This window comes from Zalophus californianus, chromosome 7 (assembly GCF_009762305.2).
Source record: "Zalophus californianus isolate mZalCal1 chromosome 7, mZalCal1.pri.v2, whole genome shotgun sequence".
Lineage (NCBI taxonomy): Eukaryota > Metazoa > Chordata > Mammalia > Carnivora > Otariidae > Zalophus > Zalophus californianus.
In genome coordinates, this window is record NC_045601.1 from 51,518,664 (window position 1) to 51,541,446 (window position 22,783).

Consider the following 22,783-nt stretch of genomic DNA (forward strand, 5'->3'; position numbering starts at 1 on the left):
TCTAAAATATGTAAAAGGCTTCCTCCAATTTAGGATGGAATTTATAAACTGTATGGTTTCCCTCCCATTTGCAGCACACATTATCTTCGTATAAAAAGAAATGCAGGGGCGCCTGGGTGGCTCAGTTGGTTAAGCAACTGCCTTCGGCTCAGGTCATGATCCTGGAGTCCCGGGATCGAGTCCCGCATCGGGCTCCCTGCTCAGTAGGGAGTCTGCTTCTCCCTCTGACCCTCCTCCCTCTCATGCTCTCTCTCTCTCATTCTCTCTCTGTCAAATAAATAAATAAAATCTTAAAAAAAAAAAAAGAAATGCAGTTTTTCCTCTATTTCAGCTATATTTTATTACAAACACCAGAAGAGCAGCGAGCGATATTTGGCTGCATTGTTTTCAGGCTATAACCTGAACATTTCAGCTGGTGTATAATGTGAGCACACTTGGTTTTGAGCCACGGGCAACAGGGGCTGGTTATCCTGCACAGCACCGGGGCTGTCCTGCCAACAAAGGACAGGGTGCACATCAAGCACATAACAGCTGTTCTCAAAGGGCAAAGAACATAACCTCACCTCCCAGAGTCAGCTCTTCCCTGCCTGTATGCAGGCCCGGACTCTCTCTCGGGGCAACCGGTCATCCATCAGACACTACACAGTGACCTCTGGGAACAGTGTGTCCCATCTGTCCTCAAACTTCCCGGAACATCAGCAGCAGTGGCCTGTCACTCCTGAAAACTCAGGCCAATCGGTTACAGTATGGTCATGTGTCTTTTCTCCCTCACAGAGGTGATGACACCCAACTTACATTCTTCATGCCCACTCGGGTATTTTTACCTTGTCGATTTACCAAATGCTACCACTGAGTTTGCTATATCACATCACTGCATCTCTTGTATCCTGCGTCTTTTTTTCTAATAAACTTTTTATTTTAGAACCTCTTGAGACTTGTAGAATCATTGTGCAGAGTACAGAGAGTTCCCACATAGCCACACCCAGTTTCCCCGATTATTCACACCTATGAGTCTGGGACGTCTGTTGCCATTAATGAACTGATATTGACACATTATTATTAGCTAAAGTCCATATGTGTCCTTTTTCTGGTCCATGGTCCCTTCAAGGTCCATTACATTTCGTCATCATGTCACCTTAGTTTTTCTTGGCGGTGACAGTTGATTTTCCTTGTCTTCGATGGCCTTGATAGTTTTGAAGAGTACTTAGCTGGCATCTTTTCAAAATTGTCCTTCACTTTACTAACAAGGAGAATCAGAGAAAATGGTCTTTTGGAAGAAGGTATTAGATGGATCATGAGCCTTCAAAACAAAACCTAACAGTCCTGAGTTTTCAGAAAGACTCCTATGGCTTTATCTCTGTCCATGCTCAGCTGTGATGGAAAGTTGGGTGCGCTGCCCGGTGGATATGTGGACAGCTGCTGAGGGAATGCCTATGGAGCAGGGGCTCCCCAACCTGGCTGATCATTACATTCAAGTGAAGAACTTTATAAAGCACAGATTCCCAGCCCTGGCCCAGGGTACTGAATCAAAATCTCTACCAACAGGGTCTTAAATTCTGTATTTTGTATCTCTTTTAAAAAAATAATAATGTTAATTATGTTTTTGATATAGAAAATTATAAAGCATGGCCCATAGTCTGTTAGTATTATTAATATAAATAAAAGTATGTGTAGAAAATTTAAAGAGTAACCAAAAGTCCAAAATGAAAAGTGAATGCCTCCCTATAATCTATTTAACCATTTTCTAGGGATATTTTGGTTGTTCCATTTCTATTGTTGTCTTTTGTTTGCTCTGGGATTTGTACTCCAACAAGTTTCCCAAGATATTCTGGTGTCATCAGAAATTCGGAACTCAGCACTACAGAAGAAGTCACAATTCAGCTATGGAGGGACAGAATGGCCCTCTCAGAATGACATCCTTTATAAAATCATAAAGCTCTGCTCTTCCCCTGCCTCCCCTGAACAAGTTAGCTCTAAAGCCATTAGATGGGGAAGAGCAAGGAGAGGTGGCCTGTGACAGCCTGTGGGTGTCCAAGCCCAAGTGGGGTGAAGAGGGCATCCCCACCAGGAGGGAAGGCTCAAAGTGGAGAATCAGAGCCCAAGCAGGGGAAGGAGGGTGTCCCTACAGAGGGCAGGTTGAGGGGAGTTAAGGCCTTAGTGGGTGAGGAGAGTATCCACATGTAGGGGCAGCCTGAGGTGCTATGTCAGGGCCTGAGCAGGGAGAGGCAGGTATGGGTATCCATGGGGAGGGGTGGCCTAGGGTCCAAGGGGATGAGGAGGCCATTCAGGAGGGTGGGTACCTTTGCAATAGAAGTCAGAGCCCGAATGGAGGGTGTCCATATGCGGAAAGGGGTAGGTGTAATGGAGTTGGAAGACTGATTATATCAGAGGGGTTAATCAAATAAATAAACATAATAAGGGTAACAGGAGCCAAGTTTCTCACTGTTGACGAAAGGAGCCAGTAATATGGAAAGGGAGAAGGACAGAAACCCTGGATACCCTACAATTAGAGGTATCAATATGAACTTACAGATTTAAATATATGTAATTTAAATTTACTGTATTTATAAATATATACACTTGTATTATGTAATATATAAAAACATACATGTAGTATATACTTGTATATACATATATGTATATTTGTGTATGTGTCTGTATTTATACATATGTCTATGCATATTTACACAGATACATATGCAAATGTGTGTGTGTCTTTTGAGTGGGCTTGGGAGCAGCAACATCCCCCTTAATAGCAACAGACACACCTAGTGCCCAGACCTTGGCTTTTATACCATTTTCCACTAAAAAGAACCAGGGATCCTTGGAGAAATGACCGGGGCAGGCAAAGAACATGATGAGCTTAGAACATCTTGTGCCAGAAATCAAGGGAAGTGTTCAAAGAATGATGAGGACATGTCCAAAGAACATAGGAGCCAGGTTGAAGGGGCTGAGGTGAAACTTGGGACAATTTGAGCATCAAAATAAATCAGGACTGTAACAGATTACATCCCATTTAATAAAATAGAAAGCCAAGACCTCATACTGAGAGAAATAACTAAAAAAGTTGTAAGTTTGATAAAGAACAGGATATTTACATAGTTTCAAAGTATCTCCCACAAAATGTTCATCGATTAAAAGAAAAAAGATCACCTTCATAGGGGAAAAGCCCAGAAGATGCCGCTTTTAACCAAGGTATGGAAATAAAGATCATTAGCAATGGGACAAATTGAAATTGTGTGCCACCTGATAGGACGCAATGGAAAGAACCCACCATCATCACTTCTGTGATATTTCTGCATGTATTCATTTTGTACCCTCAGTCAACAAACATTTTCTGTGTCATAGTTTCTGGGGGTCAGGTGATTGTGGCTGAAGTCAAATAGTTGGCTAGGGTGACAGTCAACTGACAAGGTTTAACCAGGGCTGGAGAATCCACTTCCAAGCTCACTCAACGTTGTTGGCAGGCCTCAGTTTCTCACTGGCTGTTGGCTAGATGCTTCAGTGGCTATGTAGGCCTATGCACAGGGCTGCTCATGACACAGAAGCTTGCTTCACACAGAGCAAGTGATCCAAGAGATTACTTCACAACTTAATCACTTCTGCTACACGCTCTGGGTCACAAAGATCAACTCTGGTATCAGGTGGGAGGAGACTGCATAAAGGTGGGGATAACAGGAGGTGGGCCAATTTGAAGGTTGGCTATCACACTGCTCAAGATTCATAACCTGAAGATAATCATGACAAACCCAAATCCCTGGCTACTCCACAAAATAATTGGCCTGTATCCGTCAAAGTGTCAAGGTCATGCAAATCAAGAAAGAGCGGGGGGGAACTGTTCCAGAGTGAGAGAGACTAAAGCAACCTGACAACTAAATGCAATGTGAGATGCGAAACCAGATCCTTTTGGGATTAAGGATATTACTGGGACAGCTGGCAAAAACTTGGACGGGGTCAGGGGATTAGCTGGTAGCAACGTATTGATGTTCGTTTCCTAATTTTACTAGATTGTAAGTTGTGATTTTGTTGGAGAATGTTCTTATTTATAGGAAATGCCCACTCAACTGCTAGAGAGAGAGAGAGAGAGAGAGAGAGAGAACATCAGGTCTGAAACTTACTCTCAAATGGTTTGGGGAGGGAGATGTTCTTCTGTAATTGCAACTTTTAGGGAAGTTTGAACTTGTTTCCATATTAAAAATGTATATGAATTATAAAGACCTATGACAGAAATTTAAGTGTCTAAGGGAGAAAATCCTAATTCTACTATAGGTAGAATTACATGATAGTAATTTTTTGTAGGTCAAAAGTGTGTGAATATTGGTAATTCCATATGGTTCAACTTAATACAAGAATACCCCAATAAACTAATCAGTATCAAAGATAATGAAATTATGGATTTCAATAAAAAGACAAAACAATTTTGAGGAACTCTCTCCTGCCACCCCCCCACTCTTTGTCTAGCGTCCCTAGCATCCGCCTCTCTGTAGACCCCCTTCCATAAGCACACAGAGAAGCTGCTGGAATAACCTGATCTTAGAAACAATCCCCTGATTTCATAGTCCCGTCCAGGTACGTTCCTATTTCTTTGCACTCCTTCACAGCATTTTTTGAAAGAATGGTTTCTATTCCCCATGTCTTCTCACTCCCCATTTTGCCCTAAACTCACTCTAAATCGGTTTGCAAAGCTACCACCCATAAACGTTTGCGCATCAAGGCCATCAATAACTTTCCTGTTGATTTTTCTGTTCAACACTGCTGCCCACTCCCTCCTTCTTGAGACATTTTCTTTTCTTGGCTTCCGTGAAACCACATTTCTCTTGAGTTTCCTTTTTTCCTCTTTGTTTGTATCCTCGCCCCCTACAACTCACCCTCCAGAAAACATGCACAGTCATTTTGTACAGATGTGAACTGGAGCATGCCACTCTACAGAAAACCCTGCAGTGGCTTCCCACCGGACGGAGGAACACTGAGCTCTCATGGGAGCTCCTGTGAGATCTGGCCCCTGCCCGGGCCCACTCCATCCCATAGGCATCCCCCTGGCCTCTCACTCAGTCTTCTGCCTGCTTCTCAAACCTGCCAAGCTTGTTCCTACCCTGCTCTTCCATGCAGGTCCTCTCTGCTTGAAACATTCTTCCCCAGTCATCGCAGGGCAGATGCCTTGTCTGCATTCCAGTCTCAGCTCATGTGTTAATTCCTCAAAGAGACCTGCCCTCAAAACCTAACCTAAAACAGATCCCCACCCTTGCCTGCCCCAATCCTTCTCTCCCATCATGCTGGCTTGTGTTCTTCAGAGGATATATCCTAATAGGAAATGATCTTATTTATTCATTTATTTGTTCAGTGCTTGTCTGCCTACCCCGGAACACAAGCGCCCTGAGTGTCTTGCCAGTCTTGTTCTTTACTGTATCTCCAGTGTCTGGGACAGTGCCTAACACATAGTAGGTGCTTCATAAATATTTGGTAAGTAAATGAATCACTTGCTTTCTGTTTCAAACTGCTACTGATCTCAAGCCGTCAGAGGTCTCACAGCTATAACTACAGAATCTAAGAGATGACCTTCCTCCCAAGTCACCTTGTCCACACTCAGATCAAATGAAGAACCTCTTCACAACACGGCTGGCAGAAGGTTATCCAGCCTCTGCCTGAGCACTCTCAGTAATGGGAGAACTCACGACTTTTCATAATGGAATATTTCCATGTCATTGCTGAGAGCTCTATGTGTTGGAAAGATTTTCTCTTCAGTGACCCTAGATCTTCTTCCCTCTACATTCCACTTATATTAGTCCCTAAAGCAACTGAAAAAGCCCCACTTCACCTGACAGCGACTCAAATATCACTTGAGGGAGTGATCACATGACTCCGAATTCTCTTCTCCCAGATAAATACTCGCAGCTATCTCAACGCTTTGTGTGACATGAAAAATGAACCAACACAGCGTCTGAGAAAGGCCTGCAAAATTTTAGCAATTTGGTTTAAAACAGTAAAACCTTTCTGACGTCTTATCTGAAAAATAAAACGTAAGAGTGCCCTTCAGTATCCAGAGAACACAGCGTGCTTTCTCACGACTGTCCTGTTCTCTTCATGACTGCTCCCCTGCCTCACAGCCTTCCCGGTACTGAGGGAAGCACAGCAATCACGGGCCCAGGAGTGTCTTCTCTGAGACAAACACCCATCTCTGTCACAATATGATTGTGGCCCTGTGTTCTCAGTTCTGGATAAATTCCACATTTTAATAAGATGAGAGACAACTCTTGTGATGTCACTCTTTGCTAATGAGCTGTGTGGCACAGGCTCTTTGCCAAGGGCATTAAACAATTTATTCTCTGAGAAAAAAAAACCAGTTTGGATCCGACTCCCTTTGGGGCTTTCATTTTGTGTGTAGTGCGGGAGGAAGAACAGATGGTTGTGGTTAAACAGGCAACAGTCTGGTGCATATCTGTACCCAGTGACTTCCATAATAGAGTAAGCACTCTATAAATACTATTGAATGGAAGAGGGAGTGAGTGAATGAAGGAACCAGTGAACCAGAGGGTCTCGGAACTAGTGCTCTAGTCGGAGCTCTCCTTTGACAGATGAGGAAGTCAGGCTGTGACAGGGGACTCAGGGCCCAAAAGTGTCAGATGCGGGACCAGACCCCAGGGCTCCTGGTTCTCAGGCTTAGAACACTTTCCACAGATTCATGCTGCCTCTCTTACTGGGCTTCTGTGCAAATCAATTTCCAGTTAACTGAATAGGCACAAAGGACTTTTTGTTTTGTTTTGTTTTGTTTTGAACAACTAGGTCACTGTAGATGACTTCTTCATATCCGCCTCCCCAAAAATGATTATTTTAACCAACACAGTAAGCCCACAACCCTTGGCAGCGACACAGTTAAGGACTGGATGTGACCCAATCCTGGCCACTGAGGCATGAGGGAAAAATCTGCTAAGCAAATTCGGGAGCTCCCTGCTACTAAGGAGACACAGGGAAAACATCCCTCTTTTCCCTTTGGCACTACCATGTCTGACGGCGGCACGTGGACCTGCTATAGCCATCTTGCTACCACTCTGAGGATGAGGCTACACTGAGGAAGGGAGAGCAGAGAGATGGAAAGAAACTGGCGCTTCGTGATCCCATGAAGCTCCTCAACCAACCAGCTCTGGAGCCTGCCCTATCTGCAATCCTTCAGTGAAGTGAAATTATAAATCATCAGCTGAGTTAGGTGTTCTGTTATTTGGACCTGGAAGTATCCTGAGAGGTTCAAACCATTTTTTGATAGAAACCTTTAAAAAGAAAATATTTGCTTCCTTGAGTTCTTAAACAATAAAAAACCAGAAAATAAACACTTCTTCAACCAATCAGGGATTTCATTCTGCTGGCAAGGACTGAGCAAGGTTGCAATGTAGTAATGCTTTGTTTGCCTTGGCACTGCATGCTGACATACATGGTCAAGCATTCTATGCCATTAAGTTCTCAAACTTTTTAGTCTCAGGACCCCTTTACACTCTTAAAACCATTCCTGAGGACCCCAATAAGCCTTGGTTTATATGGGTTACATCTACTGATATTTATGAGAAATGAAAACTAAGAAATTAAAAAAATATTTATTCATTTAAAATAACAATAGAAAACCTGATAAATGTTAACATAATATGTTTTAATGAAAAATAGCTACATTTTCCAAGACAAAAGAAAATTAGTGACAAAGGAAGTAATGTCTGACATATGCATGATCTCTTTAATGTTTTAATTAAGACATTAAATTCTTAAATCTGCGTCTGAATTCTTAAATCTGCATCTGGCTGAATCTGTCATGATATGTTGTTTTGGTCGAAGTATATGAAGTATACGAAGAAACTCTGACCTCACAGAGATGTGTAGTTAGAAAATGAAGGAGTATTTTAATAATCGTTCCAGATAATTGTGAATACTTTTCTTCGATACTGCACTATAACTTGAAAAGTTTCTTTTTTTTAAGACTTTATTTATTTATTTCAGAGAGACAGTGCATGCGCGTGCGTGAGCACACAAATGGGGGAAAGGGGCAGAGGGAGAGGGAGAAGCAGACCCCCCACTGAGCATGGAACCTGACACGGGGCTCAATCCCTGGGCCCCGGGATTGTGACCTGAGCCCAAGTCAGACGCTTAACCGACTGAGCCACCCAGGTGCCCCTTGACAAGTTTCTTAAAGGCTAGTTGCAATGGAGATGTACAACACAATATCAACATTAACAAATTTTGGAAGAAGCTGATTCCAACCCTCAAGGATGACTCTGAGGGCCTCAGTGGGGGAAATAACTGCAGATGTGGTAGAAATAGCAAGATCCCTAGAATTAGAGGTGGTGACTGAAGATGGGACTGAATTGCTGCAATCTCAGGAGAAAACGTTAATCTCATGAGGAGCTCCATTCCTGAGATGGAATCTACTCCTGGTGAAGATGCTGTGAAGACTGCTGAAATGCCAACAAAGGATTCAGAATATGACATAAACTTAGTTGATAAAGCAGCATCAGGATTTGAGAAGACTGGCTCAAATTTTGAAAGAAGTTCTACTGTGGGTAAAATGCTATCAACAGCATCTCATGCTACAGAGAATCATTCATGAGAGGAAGAGTCCATCAATGTGTCAAAACTTCATTGTTGTCTTATTTTAAGAAATTGCCAGAGCCACCCTAGCCTTCAGCAACCATACCCTGATCAGTCAGCAGCCATCAACATCAAGACAACACCCTCCACCAGCAAAAAGATTATGACTTGTTAAAAGGTTAGCATTTTTTAGCAATAAAGTATTTTTAAGTTAAGGTCTGTACATTGTTTTTGTAGACATGATGCTATTGTACACTTAATAAACTACACTGTAGTGTAAACATAATTTTTATATGCACTAGGAAACAAAAAATTCATTTGAATTGCTTCCTTGCAATATTTACTATTGAAGTGGTCTGAAACCAAACGCATATCTGAGGTATGCTAGCAATTTTATTTAGAGTCCCCAAAAAGATACCTAAAATAACATTTTGCTCTTTTTCTATCTGTTAAACATTTACTGATTCTTCTGAGATTATCAGAATGTTTTTCCTAGCTCTATTCTATTAAAAATAAATGTATCAAGATGGCGGAGGAGTAGGAGACCTGGATTTCATCTGGTCTCAGGAATTCAGCTGAATAGGGATCAAACCATTCTGAACACCTACGAACTCAACAGGAGATAGAAGAGGAGAGTAGCAACAACTCTCTGAACAGAGAAGCGACCACTTACTGGAAGGTAGGAGGAGCGGAGAAGTGAATCCGAGGCGATATTCAAGAGGATAGACGGTGGGGGAGGGAGCCTCCGTCGGCCGCTTCTGGCAAGTGCTAGAGCCGCAGAGCACAAAATCAGACCTTTTAGAAGCCGGCTCCGCGGAGGGACGTCGCTCCAGTGGCTGAGCGGGAGGTGGAACCCTCGCGGGACAGTGTGGTCTCAGGACCCTCGGGGTCACAGAAAGACCGGGGGTGCCTGACTGCGGCAGAGCTCCCAGGTATCGGAGCGGGGAAGCCGGCTGCAGAGACGGAGCCGAGGCGCGGGCTCTCAGCTCGGGGTTGCCATAAACTGTGATCCGCGGCCCAGTCGGGCCACTGCTCCTCCAGCAGGGACCCAACAAGCGGCAGAGCCGGGGAGACTCCCCTTCCTCCCCGGGGAGGAGCGGCGCAGGAGCGCACCGCAGGGATCTGCTGGGTTTGGAGACTCCACACAGGGTCGGGGGCCAGAGATAGAAACGCTCGGTCACAGGCTGGGTGAGCACGGAGTGTGGCTGGAGACCGGGGACACGGGAGTGACTGGCTGCTTTTCTCTGGGGGCACACTGGAGTTCTTGCCTCCTCTGGGGCGGAGATTGGGAGGCCGCCATTTTCACTGTCGTCCTCCAAAGCCCTATGGAAAGCATGCAGGGAACGAAAGCTCCTGAGGGCAAACCCGAGCGGATTGCTTAGCTGGGACCAACAAGGGCGGGGCAATTCCGACTCCGGCAAAGACATTTGGGAACCACGGCAACAGGCCCCTCCCCCAGAAGATCAGCACGAACAGCCAGCAAGCCAAGACCAAGTTTACCGATCAAGGAGAACGGGAGAACTCCAGCACTAGGGGAATACTGCACATAGAATTCATGGCGTTTTTTACCATGATTCATTAGTTTTTCAAAGTTAATTTTTTAACTATTTTTTTAATTTCTCTTCTTCCCTTTTTCAACCAACATCTTATCAATCCCTTTTTTTTAAAAAACATTTATTTTTCATTTTTAGAGTCATATTTTATCCCTTCATAGTAATTACCCTTATTTTTGGCATATATATATAAGCTGTTCTCTCTTTAAAATTTTGAGATACAGTTTCTTCTAACAGATCAAAATATACCCTAAATCACTAGTGTATTTAACAAATACAAATACAAAGTGTATGGCTTTGTTCTAGTCTCCTGCCTGATCACATTCTCTCCCTTTTTTTTTTAAATCTTCTTTCTTTTTTCAAACAACTTCTTATCGTATCAATTCCTTTTATAAAATCTTTTATAATTTTCATCTTTACAGTCATCTTCCATCCCTTCATTGTATCAACCCTTATTTTGTACATATATAAGTCTTTCTTCCTTCAAACTTTTAGGAGGCCCTTTTTTCTAACAGACCAAAATACGCCCAAAATCAAGTGTGTGGCACTGATCTATGCACTAGCCTGATCATATTTGATCATATTCGGTTTATTTGGTATTGTTCTGTTTTTGTTTTTAATCTTTTTCTTTTTTTTTCTTTCTTTCTTTTCTCTTTCTTTTTTCTTTTTTTCCCTTTCTTTCCCCCTGGTTTCAGGTCTTTTCTGATCTGTATAGAGTATATTTGCTGGGGACGTTGTTAACCTGTTAGCATTTTGTTCTCTCATTCATCTATTCTCCTCTGGACAAAATGACAAGACGAAAAAAATCACCTCAGCAAAAAGAACAAGAGGTAGTACCGTCAGCCAGGGACCTACTCAATATGGACATTAGTACGATGTCGGACCTAGAGTTCAGAATCATGATTTTAAAGATACTAGCTGGGCTTGAAAAAAGCATGGAAGTTATTAGAGAAACCTTTCTGGAGAAATAAAAGAACTAAAATCTAACCAAGTTGAAATCAAAAAGGCTATTAATGAGGTGCAATAAAAAATGGGGGCACTAACTGCTAGGATAAATGAGGCAGAAGAGAGAATCAGCGATATAGAAGACCAAATGATGGAAAATAAAGAGGCTGAGAAAAAGAGAGAGAAACAACTACTGGATCACGAGGGCAGAATTCGAGAGAGAGGCGATACGATAAGACGAAACAACATTAGAATAATTGGGATCCCAGAAGAAGAAGAGAGAGTGGAGCAGAAGGTATATTGGAGCAAATAAAAGCAGAGAACTTCCCTAATGTGAGGAAGGAAACAGGCATGAAAATCCAGGAGGCACAGACAACCTCTCTCAAAATCAATAAAAATAGGTCAAAACCCCGACATCTAATAGTAAAACTTACGAGTCTCAGAGACAAAGAGAAAATCCTGAAAGCAGCTCGGGAGAAGAGATATATAACCTACAATGGTAGAAATATTAGATTGGCAACAGAACTATCCACAGAGACCTGGCAGGCCAGAAAGGACTGGCATGATATCTTCAGAGCACTAAACGAGAAAAATATGCAACCAAGAATACTATATCCAGCTAGGCTCTCATTGAAAATTGAAGGAGAGATAAAAAGCTTCCAGGACAAACAAAAACTAAAGGAATTTGCAAACACAAAACCAGCCCTCCAAGAAATATTGAAAGGGGTCCTCTAAGCAAAGAGAGAGACAAAAAGCAGCACAGATCAGAAAGGAACAGAGACAATATACAGTAACAGTCACCTTACAGGCAATACAATGGCACTAAATTCATACCTTTCAATAGTTACCCTGAATGTAAATGGGCTAAATGACCCGATCAAAAGACACAGGCTATTAGACAGGATTAAAAAACAAGACCCACCAATATGCTGTCCACAAGAGACTCATTTTAGACCCAAAGACACCCCCAGATTGAAAGTGAGGGGATGGAAAACCATTTACCATGCTAATGGACACCAAAAGAAAGCTGGGGTGGCAATCCTTATTTCGGAAAAATTAGATTTTAAACCAAAGACTGTAATAAGAGATGAGGAAGGACACTATATCCTACTTAAAGGGTCTATCCAACAAGAAGATCTAACAGTTGTAAATATCTATGCCCCTAACATAGGAGCAGCCAATTATATAAGGCAATTAATAACAAAAGCGAAGAAACACATTGATAGCAATACAATAATAGTGGGGGACTTTAACACCCTCCTGACTGAAATGGACAGATCATCTAAGCAAAAGATCAACAAGGAAATAAAGACTTTAAATGACACACTGGACCAAATGGACTTCACAGACATATTCAGAACATTCCATCCCAAAGCAACAGAATACACATTCTTCTCTAGTGCCCATGGAACATTCTCCAGAATTGATCACATCCTAGGTCACAAATCAGGTCTCAACCAGTACCAAAAGATTGGGATCATTCCCTGCATATTTTCAGACCACAATGCTTTGAAACTAGAACTCAATCACAAGAGGAAAGTTGGAAAGAACTCAAATACATGGAGACTAACGAGCATCCTACTAAGGAATGAATGGGTCAACCAGGAAATTAAAGAAGAATTAAAAAAATTCATGGAAACTAATGAAAATGAAAACACAACTGTTCAAAATCTTTGGGATACAGCAAAGGCAGTCCTGAGAGGAACGTATATAGCAATACAAGACTTTCTCAAGAAACAAGAAAGGTCTCAAATACACAACCTAACCCTACACCTAAAGGAGCTGGAGAAAGAACAGCAAATAAAGCCTAAACCCAGCAGGAGAAGAGAAATAATAAAGATCAGAGCAGAAATCAATGAACTAGAAGCCAAAAGAACAGTAGAACAGATCAACGAAACTAGGAGCTGGTTCTTTGAAAGAATAAACAAGATTGATAAACCCCTGGCCAGACTTATCAAAAAGAAAAATGACCCAAATCAACAAAATCATGAATGAAAGAGGAGAGATCACAACCAACACCAAAGAAATACAAACAATTATAAGAACATATTATGAGCAACTCTATGCCAGCAAATTAGATAACTTGGAAGAAATGGGTGCATTCCTAGAGATGTATCAACTACCAAAATTGAACCAGGAAGAAATAGAAAACCTGAACAGACCTATAACCACTAAGGAAAGCAGTCATCAAAAATCTCTGAACAAACAAAAGCCCAGGGCCAGATGGCTTCCCAGGGGAAGTCTATCAGACATTTAAAGAAGAATTAATACCTATTCTCCTGAAACTGTTCCAAAAAATAGAAATGGAAGGAAAACTTCCAAACTCATTTTATGAGGCCAGCATTACCTTGATCCCAAAACCAGACAAAGACCCCATCAAAAAGGAGAACTACAGACAAATATCCTTGATGAACATGGATGCAAAAATTCTCACCAAAATACTAGCCAACAGGGCCCAACAGTACATTAAAAGGATTATTCACCATGACCAAGTGGGATTTATCCCTGGGCTGCAAGGCTGGTTCAACATCTGCAAATCAATCAACGTGATATAATACATTAACAAAAGAAAGAACAAGAATCATATGATCCTCTCAATAGATGCAGAAAAAGCATTTGACAAAGTACAGCATCCTTTCTTGATCAAAACTCTACAGAGTATAGGGATAGAAGCTATATACCTCAATATCATAAAAGCCATCTATGAAAAACCTACAGCCAATATCATTCTCAATGGGGAAAAGCTGAGAGCTTTTCCCCTAAGGTCAGGAACATGGCAGGGATGTCCATTATCACCACTGCTATTCAACATAGTATTAGAAGTCCTAGTCACAGCAATCAGACAACAAAAAGAAATCAAAGGCATCCAAATCGGCAAAGAGGAAGTCAAACTCTCACTCTTTGCAGATGATATGATATTCTATGTGGAAAACCCAAAAGACTCCACCCCAAAACTGCTAGAACTAATACAGGAATTCAGTCAAGTGGCAGGATATAAAATCAATGCACAGAAATCAGTGACATTCCTATACACCAACAACAAGACAGAAGAGAGAGAAATTAAGGAGTCGATCCCATTTACAATTGCACCCAAAACCATAAGATACCTAGGAATAAATTTAACCAAAGAGGCAAAGGATGTGTACTCAGAAGACTATAAAATACTCATGAAAGAAAATGAAGAAGACACAAAGAAATGGAAAAACATTCCATGCTCATGGATTGGAAGAACAAACATTGTGAAGATGTCAATGCTACCTAGAGCAACCTACACATTCAATGCAATCCCCATCAAAATACCATCCACTTTTTTCAAAGAAATGGAACAAATAATGCTAAAATTTGTATGGAACCAGAAGAGACCCCGAATAGCCAGAGGAATATTGAAAAAGAAAAGCAAAGCTGGCGGCATCACAATTCCGGACTTCCAGCTCTATTATAAAGCTGTCATCATCAAGACAGTATGGTACTGGCACAAAAACAGACACATAGATCAATGGAACAGAATGGAGAGCCCAGAAATGGACCCTCAACTCTATGGTCAACTCCTCTTTGACAAAGCAGGAAAGAATGTCCAATGGAAAAAAAGACAGTCTCTTCAACAAATGGTGTTGGGAAAATTGGACAGCCACATGCAGAAGAATGAAACTGGACCATTTCCTTACACCACACACAAAAATAGACTCCAAACGGTTGAAAGACCTAAACGTGAGACAGGAGTCCATCAAAATCCTAAAGGAGAACACAGGTAGCAACCTCTTCGACCGCAGCTGCAGCAACTTCTTCCTAGAAACATCGCCAAAGGCAAAGGAAGCAAGGGCAAAAATGAACTATTGGGATTTCATCAAGATAAAAAGCTTTTGCACAGCAAAAGAAACAGTCCACAAAACCAAAAGACAACCGACAGAATGGGAGAAAATATTTGCAAATGACACATCCGATAAAGGGCTAGTATCCAAAATCTATAAAGAACTTATCAAACTCAACACCCAGAGAACAAATAATCCAATCAAGAAATGGGTAGAAGACATGAACAGACATTTTTGCAAAGAAGACATCCAAATGGCCAACAGACACACGAAAAAGTGCTCAACATCGCTCGGCATCAGGGAAATCCAAATCAAAACCTCAATGAGATACCACCTCACACCAGTCAGAATGGCTAAAATTAACAAGTCAGGAAACGACAGATGTTGGCGGGGATGTGGAGAAAGGGGAACCCTCCTACACTGTTGGTGGGAATGCAAGCTGGTGCAGCCACTCTGGAAAACAGGATGGAGGTTCCTCAAACAGTTGAAAATAGAGCTACCATACGATCCAGCAATTGCACTACTGGGTATTTACCACAAAGATACAAATGTAGGGATCCGAAGGGGTATGTTCACCCCAATGTTTATAGCAGCAATGTCCACAATAGCCAAACTGTGGAAAGAGCCAAGATGTCCATCGACAGATGAATGGATAAAGAAGAGGTGGTATATATATACAATGGAATATTATGCAGCCATCAAAAGGAATGAGATCTTGCCATTTGCAACGACGTGGAAGGAACTGGAGGGTGTTATGCTGAGTGAAATAAGTCAATCAGAGAACGACCTGTATCATATGACCTCACTGATATGAGGAATTCTTAATCTCAGGAAACAAACTGAGTGTTGCTGAGTGGTGGGGGGTGGGAGGGATGGGGTGGCTGGGTGATAGACATTGGGTAGGGTATGTGCTATGGTGAGCACTGTGAATTGTGCAAGACTGTTGAATCACAGATCTGTACTTCTGAAACAAATAATGCAAGATATGTTAAGAAAAAAGAAATAGAAGATAGCAGGAGGGGAAGAATGAAGGGGAGTAAGTCGGAGGGGGAGAGGAACCATGAGAGACGATGGACTCTTAAAAACAAACTGAGGGTTCTAGAGGGGAGGGGGGTCGGGGGATGGGTCAGCCTGGTGATGGGTATTAAGGAGGGCACGTTCTGCGTGGAGCACTGGGTGTTATGCACAAACAATGAATCATGGAACACTATTATCAAGAACTAATGATGTAATGTATGGTGATTAACGTAACAATAAAAAATTAAAAAAAAATAAAGCAGGGAAGAAGTGGGTGAGACTCAAAAAAAAATAAATGTATCTAACATATTAACTGTAGTCAATTTATTTTTCTGTTTTCTAACCAAATCATAACGGAACTATCAATTTAGCTATTCATCTTTTGAAATAAGCCTAAAAGTTTTATTTTCAAAGAAATATCACTTTGAGGTACAGTGCTGGTTGACTTTAACAGTAAGTAACAAATTCCTAACACAATTATACATAGTAAAACAAAATGGTTAAGAAAGTCAAGATAGTCTCAATCCCTTTTTACTTCTGGAGAAGGACAAGATACATTTTATTCAGATATTCTGGGGCTTAATTAGTGCTTTGGTGACATCACACATACAGAGTAGAAACCATGACCCTCTACTAATGGATATAAACCATCTTAGAGAGCTTTTTTTTTTTTTTACAAACTAATGGAAAGTGTGTTTGAGAGGAAAGATTTTTAAAAATGGAAAAATTTTCATTCTTTTCAACTGAGATCAAACTGCCATAATTTTTTTTAATCATAAGATTCTAAGGGTAAGGTAAATATAAAAACAAAGAAAACTTTTAGAGCTTCATGTATTTGAAAACAACAGGCAAATGGAAATCAGGAAGTCATGGTTCTATTCTAGACATGCTGATCATGGGATTCTAAGAGCTAGTTACATATGGGGAAGGAATTCTTTTGAAGAATTCTTTTGAAGAGCTTCAGCAACTTGGTAGCAGCAGGGAACTGAAAATCAGAAAGTATGGCTCAAGATGGTGACATAGATCATTCCCAACTTCAGTCCCCTTCCCAAGACCGACTGGCAAATATCCATAGACAAGACAGCAATGTGAAAATCTCAGAACCCAGGGATGAGGCTGAAGCACCCCCCTGGAAAACAAAGACTGAGAAGGATGACCTTAGAAAGACTAAGAGGAGTGGCTACACTCTGACTGCATTGCCCCTTCCCAGGCCAGCACAGTGCCATACCCAAGAGGGGCCCCCAGGGGTTTCTACAGTAGGAGGAAAAAAGAGCCCAAAGTAGACATCCAGTTCCCCCAGCACTGCAGGGTCCTTCCCAGGAGGCCCATTTGGATCTTGCCTCACCAGGGTCAAAGGAACTCTGCAGGCCTGGACTACTGAGAATCAGAAGCAGGGAAGGTAGGCAGGGTTTACAGTAACCAGTGCTTAATTTTGGCAGGCCACATTTCTCTTTGCAGCTGTGCCCCAGCAGAAATCCTAGGCAGTGGCTGTGCTTATCTGCATTGCCAAGCTGGTGGCCCTGTCTGGCAAGGGGGCTTGGTGGGCAGTGGAAATAAAAGGATACTAATTAACATCATGAAAACATATGAATGTGTAATACTGGTAATAATATATAATCAAAGTCAGATTCTCTAATACTGTATTGGTAGTGTGTAATTCATTTGCAACTCTAGTTTAAGGTTAAAAAATAAATGTGTCTAAAAAACATAACTACAATAACAGGTTATTGGATATATAATATTAAAAAGATGTAAACCATAACATCGGTAACCTAATAAAATGCAAAGGGGAAGAGATGTTAAAGTATAAAGTTTCTGTATGCTATTGAAGTTGTTGTTATTTAAAAATAGATAACAAAAGGAGTCAAACCATACTACTACAAAAGTCATCAAATCACAAAGGAAGACAGCAAGAGAGGAAGCAAGGAACAAAGAAAGTACAAAACAGAAAGCAATGAACAAAATGGTAACAGTAAGTCTTTACCTATCTTTAATTACTTTAAATAACTGGATTAAATTCTCCCATCAAAAGATATAGAGTGGCTAAATGGATAAAACACAAGATCCAACAATATGCTGTCTACAAGAAAGTCACTTTAGTTTTAAGGACACACACAGACTGAGAGTGAAGGGATGGAAAAAGATATTTCAAGCAACTGATAACCAAAAAGACAGCAGCAACTTTAAGTTAAAAATGGTCAAAAGAGACAAAGAAAGTAATTATATAAAGGTAAAGGGGATCAATCCACCACAAAGATAAAAGAATTGTAAATATTTATGCGCCCAACATTGAAGCACCTAACTATATAAAGCAAATACAGAACTAAAAGGAGAGATAAACAGCAACACAGTAATAGCTGGTTTATTGAGCATATTAAATAATAATAATAATAATAATAATAATAAACAATAAAATGCATAGGAATAAATCTAACCAAGGAAGTAAAAGATCTATACAATGAAAAGTATAAAACACTGGTAAAAGAGATTGATGACAAATAAGTGGGAAGATATCCCATGTTCACGGACTATAAGCTGTTAAAAAGTCCATACTACCCAAAGTAATCTCTAGATTTAATATAATCCCTATCAAAATTCCAATAGCATTTTTTTTTACAGAAATAGAAAAAACCAACCCTAAAAGTTACATGGAACCACAAAAGACCTGAATAGCCAAAGCAATCCTGAGAAAGAAAGGCAAAGCTGAAGGCATCACACTATGATTTCAAACTTTTTTTACAAAGCTACAGTAATCAAAACAGTATGGCATTGGCATAAGAACAGAGAGACCAACAGAATCGTATTGAAAGCCCAGAAATAAACTCATGCATATACAATCAACTAATATATGACAATAGAGCCAAGAATACTCTGGGAAGAAGACAATCTCTTCAATAAGCGTGCTGGGAAAACTGGATATTCACATGCAAAAGAATGAAATTGGACCCCTATCTTACACTGCACACAAAAATGAACTCAAAATGGATTAAAGACTTCAATGTAGACCTGAAACCATAAAACTTCTAGAAGAAAACACAGGAACAAATTTCCTTGACATTGGTCTTGGCAATGATTTTATGGATATGACACCAAAAGCATAAGCAACAAAAGCAAAAATAAACAAAAGCAAAAATAAATACATCAAACTAAAAAGCTTCTATACGGCAAAAGAAATGATCAACAAAATGAAAACGCAACTTACAGAATGGGAGAAAATATTTGCAAACCACACATCCACTAAGGGATTAACATCCAAAATGTACAAAAACTCATATAACACAGAAGTAAAAAACAAAAAAACCTAAACAACCCAATTTAAAAATGGGCAATCGACCTGAACAGACATATTTCCAAAGAAGACATACAAAATGGCCAACAGGAACACAAAAGGACCTTCGGCTCAGGTCATGATCCCAGGGTCCTGGGATCGAGCCCTACATCAGGCTCCCTGCTCAGCAGGAAGCCTGATTCTCCCTCTCCCACTCCCCCTGCTTGTGTTCCCTCTCTCACCGTCTCTCTCTGTCAAATAAATAAATAAAATCTTAAAAAAAAAAAAAAAAAGAAATTTGAGTTGCTACCTCTAAAACTGAAAATAAACTACAGGTGATCCTTGAACAACATGGGTTTGAATGGTACAGGTCCACTTGTAGGCAGTTTTTTTTTTTTTTTTATAAATATAGTATAGTACTATAAATATATTTTCTTTTCCCATGATTTTTTTTTTAAGATTTTATTTATTTGACAGAGAAAGACACAGCGAGAGAGGGAACACAAGCAGGGGGAGTGGGAAAGGGAGAAGCAGGCTTCTGCCAAGCAGGGAACCCGATGCGGGGCTCGATCCCAGGACCCTGGGATCATGACCTGAGCCGAAGGCAGACGCTTAACGACTGAGTCACCCAGGCGCCCCTTCCCATGATTTTCTTAACAATTTATTTTCTTCAGCTTACTTTATTGTAAGAATATAATATATAAAATATAAAACATACAAAATATGTGTTACTCGACTTTAAGTTCTCAGTAAGGCTTCCAGTCAACAGTAGACAATTAGTAGTTAAGCTTTGGGAAAGTCTGCAGATAAAACACAGATTTCAGGTTGTGCAGGACAGGGGGTGTTGAGGCACCCCTAACCCCCATTATGTTCAAGGTTATAGATTCTACCAAAACTTACAAATAGTTGTCATTTATCTTGCCATTTGCTTCATATTGGTTAACCCTGGTACTACTCCCTCAAACTTAATTGTGGCATGATATTCCTAAAAAAGGTAAAACTATTAAATATTGACTAGTACTCATTCATAATTTATTTAATGCTTACTGTGTACCAGGTATCCTCCTAGGGCCTGGGAATTCAAAAGTAGATAAGCACAGCCCTCAAGTAACTCATAGTCTTTTTATTTATTTATTTATTTATTTCTGAATTTTTTTTTTTAAAGATTTTATTTTTAAGCACTCTCTATACCCAACGTGGGCCTTGGACTCACAACCCCAACCCAAGAGTCGAATGCTCCACCAACTGAGCCAGCCAGTCATCCCTAGATTGGTTTTAGATTAAAAATACCACATATTAGGGGTACCTGGGTGGCGCAGTCAGTTAAGCATCCAACTCTTGGTTTCGGCTCAGGTCATGATCTCAGGGTTGTGAGATTGAGCCCTGTGTTGGGCTCCTTGCTCAGAGCAGAGTCTGCTTAGGACCCTCTCTCCCTCTCAAATAAATAAATCTCTTTAAAAAAGACCACATATTGGGTTCTATTTACCAAGGACTTTCTATTCTCATAAAATTGGGAGGGAATGGCTAAAGGATGTTTATAAAATATGAGCAGACTTCTAATTATGAAAACATAATGCAAGTGATTTCCATGGTAGTATTCCTCAGATTTCTTCATAAGACCACAAGGAAAATGAGTGATAATATAAAATGATAAATAAGGAAAATTATTTCTATAACATTAAAAGATGACTGACACCTGTTGGTGAATATTAAAACACGATCAGGACTTAATGGGATTTGCACTTCATTTTTTATATTATGTGTAAAAGCACCAATGGATTCTGAGTAACACATTGGGTAGTACAGCTATGTTTAAATAAGAAATCAGAAGCTTTTTCATCTTTCAACCAAAAATTTATCTCAACTGAAAAGACTTCTCATATATGATCAAAGGAGGCAGGGGCCACGAATGCATCATACCTGGGCACACATTCTCATTGTGCAAAAGGAATGGCTGTGGGGAAGCCACGGTGACACAGCACGAGGCTCAATCATCATCCCATCTGCCCAAAACCATCCCACTCAACTTCCATACAGAAAACTGATGATAACTAGGTAAACTAACAAAATAACAAAAGGTTAAACAGTTACAAAATGTGATTCCTGTATGTAGAGCGAAGAAAACCAATGAGTAATACCCCTCACATGGCCATATCAGATATCCAAATCTGCTCAGGATTAACCAGCTTGTTCGTATACAAAATAAGACAGTGTTTTAAGGGCTAAAAATACACTTAAAACTCTAATGAATTCTTCATCTCTATCAGCAATTGAAGGATTTTTTTGTCCTCTAATCTGAACATGGGTCTCCAGAAAAATGTAAAAGCATGTATAATAATCTATTTAACTTGGAACCCCTTTAGAGAAAGAAATTTAACTTGCTTGTTGTTTAAATCAAGAGCAAACAACAAAACCCGAAACTGAAATTTATCTAATCTCTATAATCTAAAACCTCCTGAGCCCCAGATAAATCATCTTGTAAGTGCTATTACTGTCATAAATGAAATATCTTAGCCCCCAAACTTAAGTCTGTCCTGTATCTCCAATCCCAGTAACCCACTGCCAAATCTAGTCAACCAAACTAGAAAACACCTGGCCTCTCCATGTTCCTCACACCCAATCCACTACACCGAGTCTTACCAAGTCCTACCAAGTCTTATAGATTCTACCTTTGCAAAATAAAGCCCCTTCTTTATTTCAACGGCCAAGAGCAGACTCCAATCCTTTTCTTGTCCTGATGTTTCCGACAGATACGTTGTTTATCTCCCAGCCTCCAATCCATTCTCCACGCTATTTCCAGAGTGACCTTTCTAAAATGCAAATATAAGCCTATCACTCCTCTGATTAAAACCCACTTGTAAGGATAAGGGTCATGCTCTCTCACTTGGCATCTCCGCTTGATCTTGTTCCTACCTACCTGACAATCCCCTTACATTACACATAGAATTATGTATGGATCTCCAAAAGCGGTGCATGGTCTGGAGCCTCTGCCCAGAGCCCTCTTTGTCTTCTTCAACCAAGTAACTCCATCTTTCCTTTAGAATCTAGCCTGAGAATAAAGCCTACCCAGGAATCTGTCTGATTTGGGTTCTTCTCTGCACCCCCAAAGCCTGCTCTGCTAACAGCTTCATAGCACCTCCCCACCACCTAGGAACACTGACCCCATGGGTCAATGCAAACCCTCAGAGGCAGGGACTGTATCCCTTTCAACTGTGCACTGCAAACACACAGTTGTGAGCATGCTTTGAAAATCCGCCATTTAATGCCTTTAATGTTTTATGAGTAAGGTAAGAGCTTACCTTACAGAAGTTAACCTCACGTTACACAAGAGCTATGTTCCTGAAAACAACACAACAACAAAACCCATGTTAAGGGGGTACTTAAGACCTCATGTTAACCTGTGAAAGCTCCCATAAATGGGAGTCACCAAAATAAAATAGGCAATATACATAATTTTAAAAAATATACAATAAAGTCATTTTGATACCTTAAATTAATAACATTAAGTACCTACAATTAAATTTATATTTACTATTCCTTATATGCTAGAAATCTTTCAGGATAGCCCTCCCTGAAAGTTTCACCAAATTCACCTTGTTCCATTAAGTTTATCTTAACATTGTAGG

At 40.5% G+C, this 22,783-nt stretch overlaps 1 protein-coding gene across 5 annotated transcripts in view; it reads right to left on the reverse strand.

Moving 5' to 3' along the window:
• FIG4 (FIG4 phosphoinositide 5-phosphatase) overlaps nucleotides 1-22,783 on the reverse strand; it is a 129,789-nt gene that overhangs the window by 13,675 nt on the left and 93,331 nt on the right. Inside the window, exon 23 of one of the 5 annotated variants that reach the window (XM_027603008.2) lies at nucleotides 22,457-22,496. The exons of the other annotated variants lie outside the window; for them this stretch is intronic. Within the exon in view, the coding sequence (XP_027458809.2) occupies nucleotides 22,478-22,496 (19 nt within the window). The 3' untranslated portion in view covers nucleotides 22,457-22,477. The remainder of the gene's footprint in view (nucleotides 1-22,456; nucleotides 22,497-22,783) is intronic. 5 annotated transcript variants of the gene reach the window in all.